The sequence below is a fragment of the Octopus sinensis genome, linkage group LG8, assembly GCF_006345805.1.
Source record: "Octopus sinensis linkage group LG8, ASM634580v1, whole genome shotgun sequence".
NCBI classification, from domain to species: domain Eukaryota; kingdom Metazoa; phylum Mollusca; class Cephalopoda; order Octopoda; family Octopodidae; genus Octopus; species Octopus sinensis.
In genome coordinates this window covers 69,025,790-69,038,289 of record NC_043004.1, presented here as the reverse complement: position 1 = coordinate 69,038,289, position 12,500 = coordinate 69,025,790, and the positions used below count along the sequence as shown (strand labels likewise).

Sequence of the window (12,500 nt, the reverse complement as noted above, 5' to 3'; positions counted from 1 at the left end):
AAATGACATCCAATTATTATCGTCACGTCAAGATTTTAAGATACTGGGTCAATAGAATTTAATTGCATTTCCTTTCAATAAAACAGACATAACATACTAATATATATATAGAAATTGATTTTTATTTAAAATCATAATGTTTTCTTAGAATTCGACTGAAAATCTAGTAAAAATCTTAACATTTCTACAGATAAATTGTCTAATTTCCCATGAATTTGCGTTTGGATGATTTTCTTGAGTGCCAAACTTCAAGAGAAACACGGGCCAAGTTCTAGCAATACTTCTTCCCCATATGGAAGTCCCATCTGCCTTGATACATTTGTTCCATTGATTCTCCCTGCTCGTCACTTGTTTCACCAAGATTTTCAGAGAATTTATCAAGATGACTGTGGAGATGCACTTTATGCTCATATTTGCTTCTAAGTTTGAAAAGTTCTCCAGCATGTCGCTTATTTCGTTATGGTTGGCTGTTTTCTTGTTGCACAGAAAATTATTCATTATTGTTATAAATTAATTTATGCTGCTGCCTCAATTCAATTCATTGAATTTACAAAGTTCCCATCTATCTTCTATTTTTATGATTTGAGGCTCATCAAATACTCAGAGTTTTATCCTTTCACTGCACAGACCGAGAAATGTGCAGCAGATAGACTGAAAGCATGGCCTGTCTTTATCCAGAGTTTTAATTATCTTCTTCATAATGTTAAGAATGATATGGAGTGGAGATTCGATGAAATTTCCCAGTTGAAATAACGGCTCTTCAAACACATTAAAAGACTTTGGAACTAATGTTCGCTGCAATTCTTTGATCACCCAATGTTTTCCCTGGCTCTGCTGTCCCACAGGAGAAAATTGTCCACGCATATAACCCACTGGTGATTAAGGGAGTTTGAGTATCTGGAAATCTAGACGTGATGGTAAAAAGTAGATTCCATTTTGGATTCAGCATATCAAAAAACCTTCAAGTCAGGTGAAAATGTCCTAACAACAAAATGCCTCTATAGTTGCATAATTATTAACCCACATTTCGTATATTTATACATTTCTATAGTTCTCTAACTAATAAACATTAAATAAACAGCTAAACATCAGTTTAGTTTCCCAAAACAAAGCGTAATATCTACTTTGTATACCACATAACGTACGCCGAATGTGTTGCTAGTCAATATATTTGTACAATATAACGGTTGTTGTAAACAGATCAATTTAACATGTAGGGGATGCCACAAATAACATACAAAAATAACACGCACATACATACAGTATTTACACGCACAGACACAGATACACACACACAGTCACATACACATAAACAAACAAGCATATACCGATATTTAGGCAGTAAGGTTTTTTTTAAAAAAGAAACCATTACTATTTAAAAATAACAATATGTCAACACGAAAAGCTAACAAAGTAGCTGTGCAGCGTCTTCAGGGACCTCACTTTAATATCCTTTTACATTTAACTGGTTAAAATTTCATGTTGATTTTCTTTGCGTTCAATGATGTGGAGTTGTACGTTAATTTAGACGCGAACTATCTTCAATTCCAAGTATTGATTCGATAATCACTCCTTTATTCCTTATTGTTTGTTATTTCAAAAAACTTAATTGTTTCAATATTTATAACATTTATATCGAGCAAAGGTAAATGTTCTCCTAAGCAGTATCTTAAAGCTCGTTCTTGCCTATTATCCTCAGATGTAAAAATTCTTCTGGACATAAGTAGACTCCATAGACACAGGAGTGGCTGTGTGGTAAGTAGCTTGTCTACCAACCACATGGTTCCGGGTTCAGTCCCACTGCGTGGCACCTTGGGCAAGTGGCTTCTACTATAGCCTCGGGCCGACCAAAGCCTTGTAAGTGGATTTGGTAGACGGAAACTGAAAGAAGCCCGTCGTATATATGTATATATATATATATGCGTGTGTGTGTTTGTGTGTCTATGTTTGTCCCCCTAGCATTGCTTGACAACCGATGCTGGTGTGTTTATGTCCCCGTTACTTAGCGGTTCGGCAAAAGAGACCGATAGAATTAGTACTGGGCTTACAAAAGAATAAGTCCCGGGGTCGAGTTGCTCGATTAAAGGCGGTGCTCCAGCATGGCCGCAGTCAAAATGACTGAAACAAGTAAAAGAGAGGTAAAAGAGATAAGTTACATTTATTAGTTCCTTACTAGTTCCTGGCCTGTATGGTCTTGCAGTACTAATCAATTCCCACTTGATAGTATAGTCCTTGTTTTTATCTTTAATGGACCAGAGTAACCTACTTAGACTTGTTTGGCATTTTTTTTATTTTCAACTCTAAATGAATTTAAGTGATTAGCCAGTATGTAGCGCAGTATATACATTTGACATATCAAAGTAGCAACAGGAAGAAAGTACCAATAAAGATTATTCAATACTAAGTCAGTTATAGAGTTTCTATATATTTTTATAAGATAAAATTGACTGTTATCAAGAAGCTGTTTTGTTTCACAGATAATTGTTTCTCAAAGAATTTTCCGAACAGCTGTGTACAAACAGCTGCTTTTTAAAGTTCAATTTTTTGTAATAACAATACTACTACTACTACTACTACTACTACTACTACTACTACTACTACTACTACTACTACTACTGGTTTCAAATTTCGGCACAAGGCCAGCGATTTCCACACGCTTGGCTATTCGAGAAACGGCTGTAAGACACTGTATATCTATTATTCTCTATCGAAACTAAATGTTTTTTTCCCAAGTGATATTAAAGGGTTTGCTTTTTCCTTTTTACATTAATCTTCATCTACCTGTTCAAAGGTAATCCAAAGAAGACCCACCTATAGCCGTTTCTAATAGGCAGTCCCAACAGCACACGTTCAGTTGCAGTTCAAGCCGGAATTTAGTGGTAGACCAAACAGAGCACTTATAGTACATACCTCTTACTTTAAGTCAGTTGACGAAAATTCCTTACATTTTCTGCGTGTATATACTCTTTTACTCTTTTACTTGTTTCAGTCATTTTGACTGTGGCCATGCTGGAGCACAGCCTTTAGTCGAGCAAATCGACCCCAGGACTTATTCTTTGTAAGCCTAGTACTTATTCTATCGGTCTCTTTTGCCGTACCGCTAAGTTCGTAAACACACCAGCATCGGTTGTCAAGCGATGTTGGGGGACAAACACAGACACGCACCCCCCACACATATATATATATACATAGATATATACGAAGGATTCTTGTAGTTTCCGTCTACCTAATCCACTCACATGGTGCCACGCAGTGGGACTGACCCGGAACCATGTGGTTGGTAAGCAAGCTACTTACCACACAGCCACTCCTACGCATATATATATATATATATATATATATATATATATATATATATATATATATATATATATATATATATATATACACAAGATAAGAAAATGGAGAAATACATCTAAATCAAATATCAATTACCAGATAATACTCAATCACATACTTTATTAAACCACCACATAAGAGACTGTAGGGTTAAACATAAAAAAGCAGAACAAATCAGTGTACATAAAGGAATGTACATAAAAAGGTGTACATAAAAGAGTGATGTTGTATAATAAGTAGAATATATATAAAAAAGAGAATATACATATAAGTAAATATAAATATAAGTATAGATTACATCTTACAGCTGTTTCAGCCATGTAGATAAGTATGTCTCATTTTACCAATATTGACCTACCATAAAAGGCCAATATTGGTAAAATGAGACATACTTATCTACATGGCCGAAACAGCTGTAAGATGTAATCTATACTTATATTTATATTTACTTATATGTATATTCTCTTTTTTATATATATTCTACTTATTATACAACATCACTCTTTTATGTACACTTTTTTATGTACATTCCTTTATGTACTCTGATTTGTTCTGCTTTTTATGTTTAACCCTACAGTCTCTTATGTGGTGGTTTAATAAAGTATGTGATTGAGTATTATCTGGTAATTGATATTTGATTTAGATGTATTTCTCCATTTTCTTATCTTGTATTAGTAATTTGTGGTAAATCATTTTACCTTCGCCCATATAATACAGTAAATGAATTGATTGCATCGCAATCCCTAACATTTATGTATTAACTTTGTTGGGTACTTCACTAGCAGTATATTGGATATATGTTATCCCATGGAGGGTTGCATTTACAACCCCTATCTCAATTTGTATATATATATATATGTTCGAAAAGTAAAAATTCGTAGGAACAGTTGGCTTATATGCATATTCACGCATAGATCCCAAAAGCCATAAAGCAATAACGTATGTATTCTATACCTGCATTCGATTGTAAAATGTACAATAGTACTAAGCAATTTATTGCATACATACTAGTGCAGACATTAACATAAATTATTTTTGCATGATGTAGGCTGTGAAATGGTCGTCGTCCTATGGATATCAGCTGGTAAAATAAATATATTCTTCTCATACCTCCTGAATTTTTTTTATACATCTATATCTGTAAACGGTTATATTTAATATTTTTTCGCTGTATTGTGTATTCATTACTTCTTGCATCTGTTACTTATTATTGATCTAGAATAAAACGAAGCTGTATCCTTTAATTTGCTACTTTTCTATACACAAACCGAGAAGATATCTTGCGGAACAGTTGTTATTTTAACGCTATACATCCTGTAATCACCTGAAGAAACACATCTACACCGTCAGATACTCCTAAACCAGTTGTTAAGTATATATATATATATAATATATATATATATATATATATATATATATATATATATGATCAATAGCTATTACAACTATAACTTTGTGGCATAACTATAGTGTATGTGTATTAATTTCTTTTTCAAGAGAAGTTGCTCTCAAAGATAAGTATCTTCGATCTACATTGAAAACTCGGTTAGTATTTCTGTTTCAATGTTATTCCTTTCTGAAATGGAAATAGTTTCATTTATCTAAACGACACATTCACATTGCTTCTATTTTCCTCATTTATATCTCTTCTCTGATTTTTTCTCCCTCTGTTTTTTTTTTTACTTTTCTTATAGAATAAAGATGTTGACTATGAAGATCTCGGCGGTGCTTATGTGGGACCCACACAAAATCGACTCCTACGGATGGCCAGAGAATTCAACATCAAAACTCATCTGGTTAACGAAAAGGAAGATTCTGTGTTTTACAGCTCGGTAAGAAATATTTTTAACAATGGACAACAACAAATAACCGTAAAAAAGATCTAGATGTGATCACGTCTAATATATAATATACTTCATCTGTTAGCATATATTCTACAGGGTATCCCAGAATTAACTATTTCAATGAAATCGGACAATTAAAAAAAAACCCACCTTTATCTATGTTTATCAGGTTTAATATGTGTTAAAAGTGTATAAAGTTTTAATTTTGTTTATAATTTTATAATTCTTATATTTCTTGAATAATTTTATTTCCATTTCTTTTGGATCTCGTTTATCTATCGACGACGGCTGTTTTTCAATTTGACTTCGATCACTTTCTCTACCTCCATCTCCAGGATGGAGCAGTACTTTAGCTGCACTTGAAGAAGGCATTCAGTTAAGAGTGTAGGAGATAACTCCAAAAATGCTTCAAATTGTGTTTTGCAATGCTAAAGATAGATTTGAAATTTACTGGGATACAGACGGAGCACATGTTGAAAATTTTCAATAAATTTTTGATGTAAGATTTCTAAATCTATTTGTTTTAGTATCACAATTAAGTAATAAACATAAATTCTGCCTGTTTTTTTTTTAAATTGCCCGATTTCATTGGAATAGATAGTAAATTCTAGGACACCCTTTATACTGTGTTTTCTTTTTGTATATTGTGAATGGATGAACGTACGCATGAAAAGTATACCTGGACCCAGTCACGTACCGATTGCTAGTCTGTACAACAGCTGTCTTTTCGTTGCCTTTTCTATTGCTGGTTACTTTTGAATATCTCACCTTTGATCCAAACAATGTATTCGCGTCTCTTCTTGACAAAAAACCCACCTTACAGTAACTACTTCCTCATCTAGTCCTCCCAGTCCTTCTCCCAGACACTATTACTTGCGACATCTATCGCTTCTTCTCAAAGTTTACAACTCTTCTATATTTATATTTATGCAAACATTCATATCGTCCGGATTCAAGGGACGCACTGGCAGAGTCGTTAGAGCGCTAGGGTAGCATATCTTGCAGTATTTGTTCCTTTTATCCTCGGTACATATTTTGGAAGAAAATGTTGTTAAAAACTAGTTTTCATCGTTACTGAGATCTAAGACCACAAGACGACGGAATCCTGCCACCACCACCCATAAAAAAGAAGTGTTTACTATATTATAGTTGATGGCATCAACTAAAATTAGTTTTGGCAGATTCTAATTTTGGTTAGCTATTAAAGAATTCTGGTTACTTAATACTAGTTAGCTACTAGCAACTGCTTACATAACGGTTATATCTGATAATACAACAAGCAGTGGCATCGAAAAATTCTCTTTATCAAAGAAAAAAATATCAGTCGAGGGTTAAGATAAGTTTAAACAGCTTTCGAGTGTTGTCGAATGCTTAAGAAAATTTGCTTTTAATCAGTGTCTGGGATTCAGCTTCACTACGTTGTATCTCGGGCAGATGAAGGCACCTGGCCTGGTGGTTAGGATGTTGTGGTCACAATCGCAAGGTTGTGGTTACGTTTCCTGGACTGGGCAGTGCGTTGTATTCTTCAGAAAAAAAGCACTTCATTTCACGTTGTTCCGCTTCACTTAGCTGTGAATGAGGGAGCCTGGATAAATAGGCAGTCGATCGTAATTTCATCATTAGGTATATATATATATAGGGGGAAAGTATGAAGAAAAATAAGCGAAAATGCACATTGGAAATCAAAATAAGTAAAGGCTTTTTTATGAAAAGTAACGATATTTAAAATTAGATGAACTGGGGTAGGAATAAAAGTAAAAAAAAAAGTCATTATTGTGAATTGTTAAAGAGATTTAAAAGCATACCGGTTTCGTAAATTACTAATCATTGCTTTGAATGCACATCGATTAATGAGTGGTGCCAGGTCTATTAGTCCCTGAGGAAAAATATTATGTGTAAGGGAGGTAAGTAGTTCTGGATTTGGTGCAATTAGGGTAGATATAGATCTGTAATGTGAATGGTGTATGAGATGTATGGGGGTTAGTGGTATTAATTGAAAGTTTAGCAGTGTTCTGTATTATGTTATGTGTTCATATTGAGTTGGAGAAGATATTTATTGATGAAAGTTGTCTCATTATTCATTCTTTGTTGCACTGAGGTGTTCTGTGAACATTGATAGAAGGGGAGAGTGTATGTGTATATTTATCTGGATATATCACGGAAAGTTTCCGAAACGACATGTCCTCGAGAAAAACGGATTTGATTTTCGAAATATGCGTCTCAACGACAAGGTTTTCGGTTATAATTCAGAAGTCTGAATGGTGTGTGTATGACAGTTGTGGTGGCAATGGTAGTGGTACTGGTGATGGTGATGGTTGAAAACAATCAACAGAAAGAGAGAGAGAGAGAGGGAGATAGATAGATAGATAGAGAGAGAGAATGAGAGAGAGAGAGAAAGAGGTTAGACAGAAAAAATATTGTACTGACCCCTGAATAGGAAGGCAAAAATGTACAGCATGCAGTTTTGCAATAAATTCCAAGTCGAAAAATTATATCATTGTTTTGATGAAAATTGTTTATTGCTTGAAAAATATTGGTCAAGTTTAATAAAATTTAATATGTACTCAATGCATGAAGTGTCATTGTTGAGCCCAAGGCCCAATGAAGAGCCCCCCCCCCTCACAAGAGCTAGCATAAAGCCGCCCGATAGGACGGCTTTTAAGCTACTTTACAATATGTCTGTACTACATTCCACTCTACTGCTAGCGTACCAAATTATCCTGGCCCGCCAAACACAAATGTCATGACAAAAATTCTTGCTTCACAAAATTGTATTCTGTAATAGATAGCATTAAAACATTGTTTATGTTAAACCAGTTAATTCTTCCTGTTCTGTCTGGGTAAAACCACGTCTGCTCCATCAGTAGGTTTATGTTTATGTTCACCATTCTAAAGAAACCACACCCACTCATATGTACGATCTCACTTTAACCAACATATACATAAACGGTCATACACGCCATGGGGAATAAGTGAAATATGTGAACATGTACGTGTGTAGTGAGTGTGTTTGTCTCTATCTATCTATCTATCTATCTATCTATCTATCTATCTATCTATCTATCTATCTAGTTTCTTTTTTTACTTGTTGCAGTTATTAGACTGCGGCCATGGTGGAGCACCGTCTTGAAGAATGTTTAGTTCAATGAATTAACCCCATTACTTATTTATTTGAAAGCCTGGTACTTACCCTATGCATTTCCCAAAATGTTGTATCGGAACCGCTCAAGTCTTTCCAACATAATGTATAAATTTAATCAAAATTTAGGATGTTTTCCTTTTTAACGGCAGATGTCAACACAATTTCTAGTTAACTAAACACTTTTAAACTTCGTATACTGGTAGAATGTGTTTATAAAACATCATTTTCTCTATGTTTTATAGTTTGTAAGATATTTCGTCTGAAAATCCGAGCATTTCGGCAATTTTAACCAATCCTATGCTCTCTTTTGAGCTAAAATCATTTGCTGCGTCTAAAACTGAGACAACATCCTGTCACTACCTCTCAACCTAACCCTAACCCTAATTTTATTTTCTTAATTGTTAAATTAATTTAATTGTTACGCGTGTAAAAAAACCGAAAGCAATAGAAAATAATTTAAACAATTAACAAACAAAATAATTCTATAATTTTATACACACGCTTTCCATGCGTATACGGAAAGCATGTGTTACGGAAAGCGTGTGTATAAAATTATAGAATTATTTTGTTTGTTAATTGTTTAAATTATTTTCTATTGCTTTCGGTTTTTTTACACGCGTAACAACTAAATTAATTTAAGAATCAAGAAAAAAAATTAGGGTTCGGGTTAGATTGAGGGGTAGTGACAGGATGTTGTCTCAGTTTTAGACGCAGCAAATGATTTTAGCTCAAAAGAGAGCATAGGATTGGTTAAAATTCGAAAAATTAAACTACGTTAAACAAACAAATTACAATTTTCTCAAGAAAGCCAAGAGAAAAAAATGTTTTATTTTGACACATTCTACCAGTATACGAAGTTTTAAAGTGATTAGTTAACTAGAAATTGTCTGCCGTTCAAAAGGAAAAGATCCAAAATTTATTAAGAGGCCCATAATTATGTATGTATGTATGTATGTATGTATGTATATATGTATGTATGTATGTATGTATGTACGTATGCATGTATGTATGTATGTATGTATGTATGTGTATGTGTATGTGTGTATGCGCGTGCTTGTGTGTGCGTATGTATGTATCTATATATATATATATATATATATATATATATATATATATATGTATATTTTGTTGTTTGTGCATTAAACTGGTATTAATACATACATACATACATATATAATTACGCATATGCATATATAAATAACTAAATATATATATATTGGGTCATTCTATAAATAATGCAGTTTTTTATTCTTTTATTTTTCCAAATTAAGATCAAGTTCTTTTTTTACTCTAAAATATACTCTCCTTCATTTTCTACAATGATTTCCCATCTCTCTCATCTTTTGGCCCCTCTTCCAAAATTCACTTGTCTGTAACGAAAAATACTCCTCAGTACTGTTCTGACCTCGTCTACAAAATGTGGTGGGGGAATCGTTTCCTATTCAAACCTCCTTTGCCTTTGGAATGTTACCCTCGCCGTATGTAGCCGAACATTCTACTGATGGAGAACACCTTTTATCTTGAAACCAAAGTTGGTCGTTTTTCTTCTAGCGCTGACTTGACTGACTGATTGAATGACCAAATTCAAGCTTCTCCGCTGGTTCCCCAATAGTTACAATGGGATTTTGTTCCACTAGGGTTTGCAGGACGTCCTTATCGAGCTCTACGGATCTTTTAGGACGAGCCTCTTCTTCTAGGCTGTAGGTTCCGGCTCGAATTTTCTGGAGCCACCGTTGACACTGGCTTTCACTTATTGTTCGATCTGCATATACTGCATTAATATTCCTCGCACTTTCCGATGCCTCGTTGCCTTTATTGAACTCATAATGCAAAATATGCCGAATATGCTTCCCTTGTAGCTTTGAAAAGGTAACTGTTAAAATGGAACTGCTCTCTTCAAAACATGCACTAAGAATAAGACGAAAGTAAAATTACTATCTACTTTTATAGCAAGTTGATGCAGGTAGTTTATCCCCTTCCTTCCAACTTTTAGTTCATGCAATTGAAAACTGCATTATTTATAGGATGAAATAAGTGAATTTATGTAACTATTCTTACAACCTTAACCTTTCTCTCTCTCTCTTTCTCATGGCTGTGTGGTAAGAGGCTTGCTTACCAACCACATGGTTCTGGGTTCAGTCCCACAGCGTGGCGCCTTGGACAAGCGTCTTCTACTATAGCCTCGGGCTGACCAAACATTGTGAGTGGATTTAGTAGACGGAGACTGAAAGAAGCCCGTCTGAAGAAGCCGTTATTATATATATATATATATAATAAATGCAAAAACTAATTTCTGTGTCAGTGTGTCACATTTAGATCCCCTCTCTTGCTACTCAATGACACACCTACTATTCCTCATGACGGAGTGAGAGTAATAGTAGGCATAGAGACGGTGAGGGTGGTGGCTAAGACAGAGAGAGAGAGAGAGAGAGAGAGAGAGAGAGAGAGAGAAAGACGTTACTTAGAAAAAATTGTACTGACCCCCGAATGTGAAGACAAAAATGTTGTTTATCACACAGCTTTGCAATAAATTCCAAGTCAAAAAATTATATCATTGTTTTGATGAAAATTGTTCATTGCTCGAAAATATTGGTCAGGTTTAATAAAATTTAATATGTACTCAATGCATGAAGTGTCATTGTTGGGGGCAAGGCCCAATGAAGAGCCCTCCGCAGGAGCTAACACTTAAAAGCTGCCCTGTGTCTGTGCTTGTCACCCCTCCCACCATCGCTTGACTTATATGTAGGTAGATGATGTGCGCGCGCGTGTAGCCATGTTTATTTCTCTCGTTTTCGATACAGCAGCAAGATCGGAAGGATGTGTGTGTAGAAAGTATGTAAACAAGAGTTTTAAATGGAAAATTGTAAAGAGAGAAGAAAAGGGGAAGAAAGAGATAAAGATGCAGAGAGAGAGAGAGAGAGAGAGGGAGAGAGAGAAAGAAGTGAGAGAGAGGGGGACAGAAAGGAGGAAGCGAGAGTGAGAGTGGAGAGAGGTGGAGAAAAGAATGTAGATGAGAGGAAAGAAGTGTTGAGAGATTGAAATGTATGAGGAGCAAGAAAAACATTGGTAAAAGAAGATAGAGATGTAAAAAGATGGTGGCGCGGGTTTTGGTGATAATGGGGAAGGAATAGGTAAGGGAGGGGGTATAGTTGAATGAAGAGAGGGAGAGGAAGGAGTAGTTGCTTGAGATCGACAAAGAGGGAAAAGAGAGGGACGCATACACACTCATTGTCCCAGTTTGTATTTTTTTTACATTTACATATTATATATATATATATATATATATATATATATATAGATAGATACACAGGAAGAGTGAAAGAAATAGAGTTAGAGAGAGAGAGAGAGAGAGAAAGAGAGGGAGGGTTAGGATTGCAAAGAATATTTACATAAATTCACTTATGTCCCAGATACTGACATTGTAAATAGCTATTTTCGTTCGCATTGAATAAAAATGAAACAGTAGTCAGGCGCCAGCACGTGTGTGCGTGTGCGTATATGCGCGTGTAGGTATGTGAGCTATGTGTGTGTCTGTGTGGAGAGCCGACATGGCTGAACAGTTAAGTAATTTGCAATACAATCAAGTGGATTTAATGTTCGATTCTACTGTGTGTCATTTTAGGCAATGCATGCCTTGTGTGTTTAAGACGCTCGCTTTGCAGCCACGCAAACTCGAATCCAGTCCCACTAAGCGTAACGTTGGGCAATTGTGTTCTACTATAGCCTCTGGCCTAACGATGCTTTGTGAGTAAACTTGATTGACGCAAATTGAATGGTGCTCGTCTAATACATACACATATATATATATATATATATGTGTGTGTGTGTGTGTGGAAATAGGTCAAGGTAGAAAATGCTAAAATAATTTTATGAAAAACATTTCAGTACCGGTTTCAGTCATTGAGACTTTTCAAATGTATGGAAAACAAATTTTGGAAAAATTAAATGAAAAGTTTTCTAAAAGAATATTTGCATAGTATTCAAATACAAGGGGCATTTTTCTTGTTTCTGCCTGTCTCTGTCTCTGTTGTTTAAAGTAAGAATGGAGAACAAATTTCAAAGTCAAGTCCTTCTATCAAATTAAATCACTACACATCATAGGTTTATTCATATACAGCATCAATTCAAGTTCAAATACACAAATCATGGAAGCGTATAATACATAAATGTACCTG

General features: G+C 34.8%; 1 protein-coding gene across 1 annotated transcript in view; it reads left to right on the top strand.

The window, feature by feature from the left end:
* LOC115214837 (amine oxidase [flavin-containing]) overlaps positions 1-12,500 on the top strand; it is a 77,242-nt gene that overhangs the window by 19,489 nt on the left and 45,253 nt on the right. The window contains exon 2 of the mRNA XM_029783871.2: positions 5,034-5,171. Coding sequence (XP_029639731.2) covers positions 5,103-5,171 — 69 coding nt within the window. The 5' untranslated portion in view covers positions 5,034-5,102. The remainder of the gene's footprint in view (positions 1-5,033; positions 5,172-12,500) is intronic.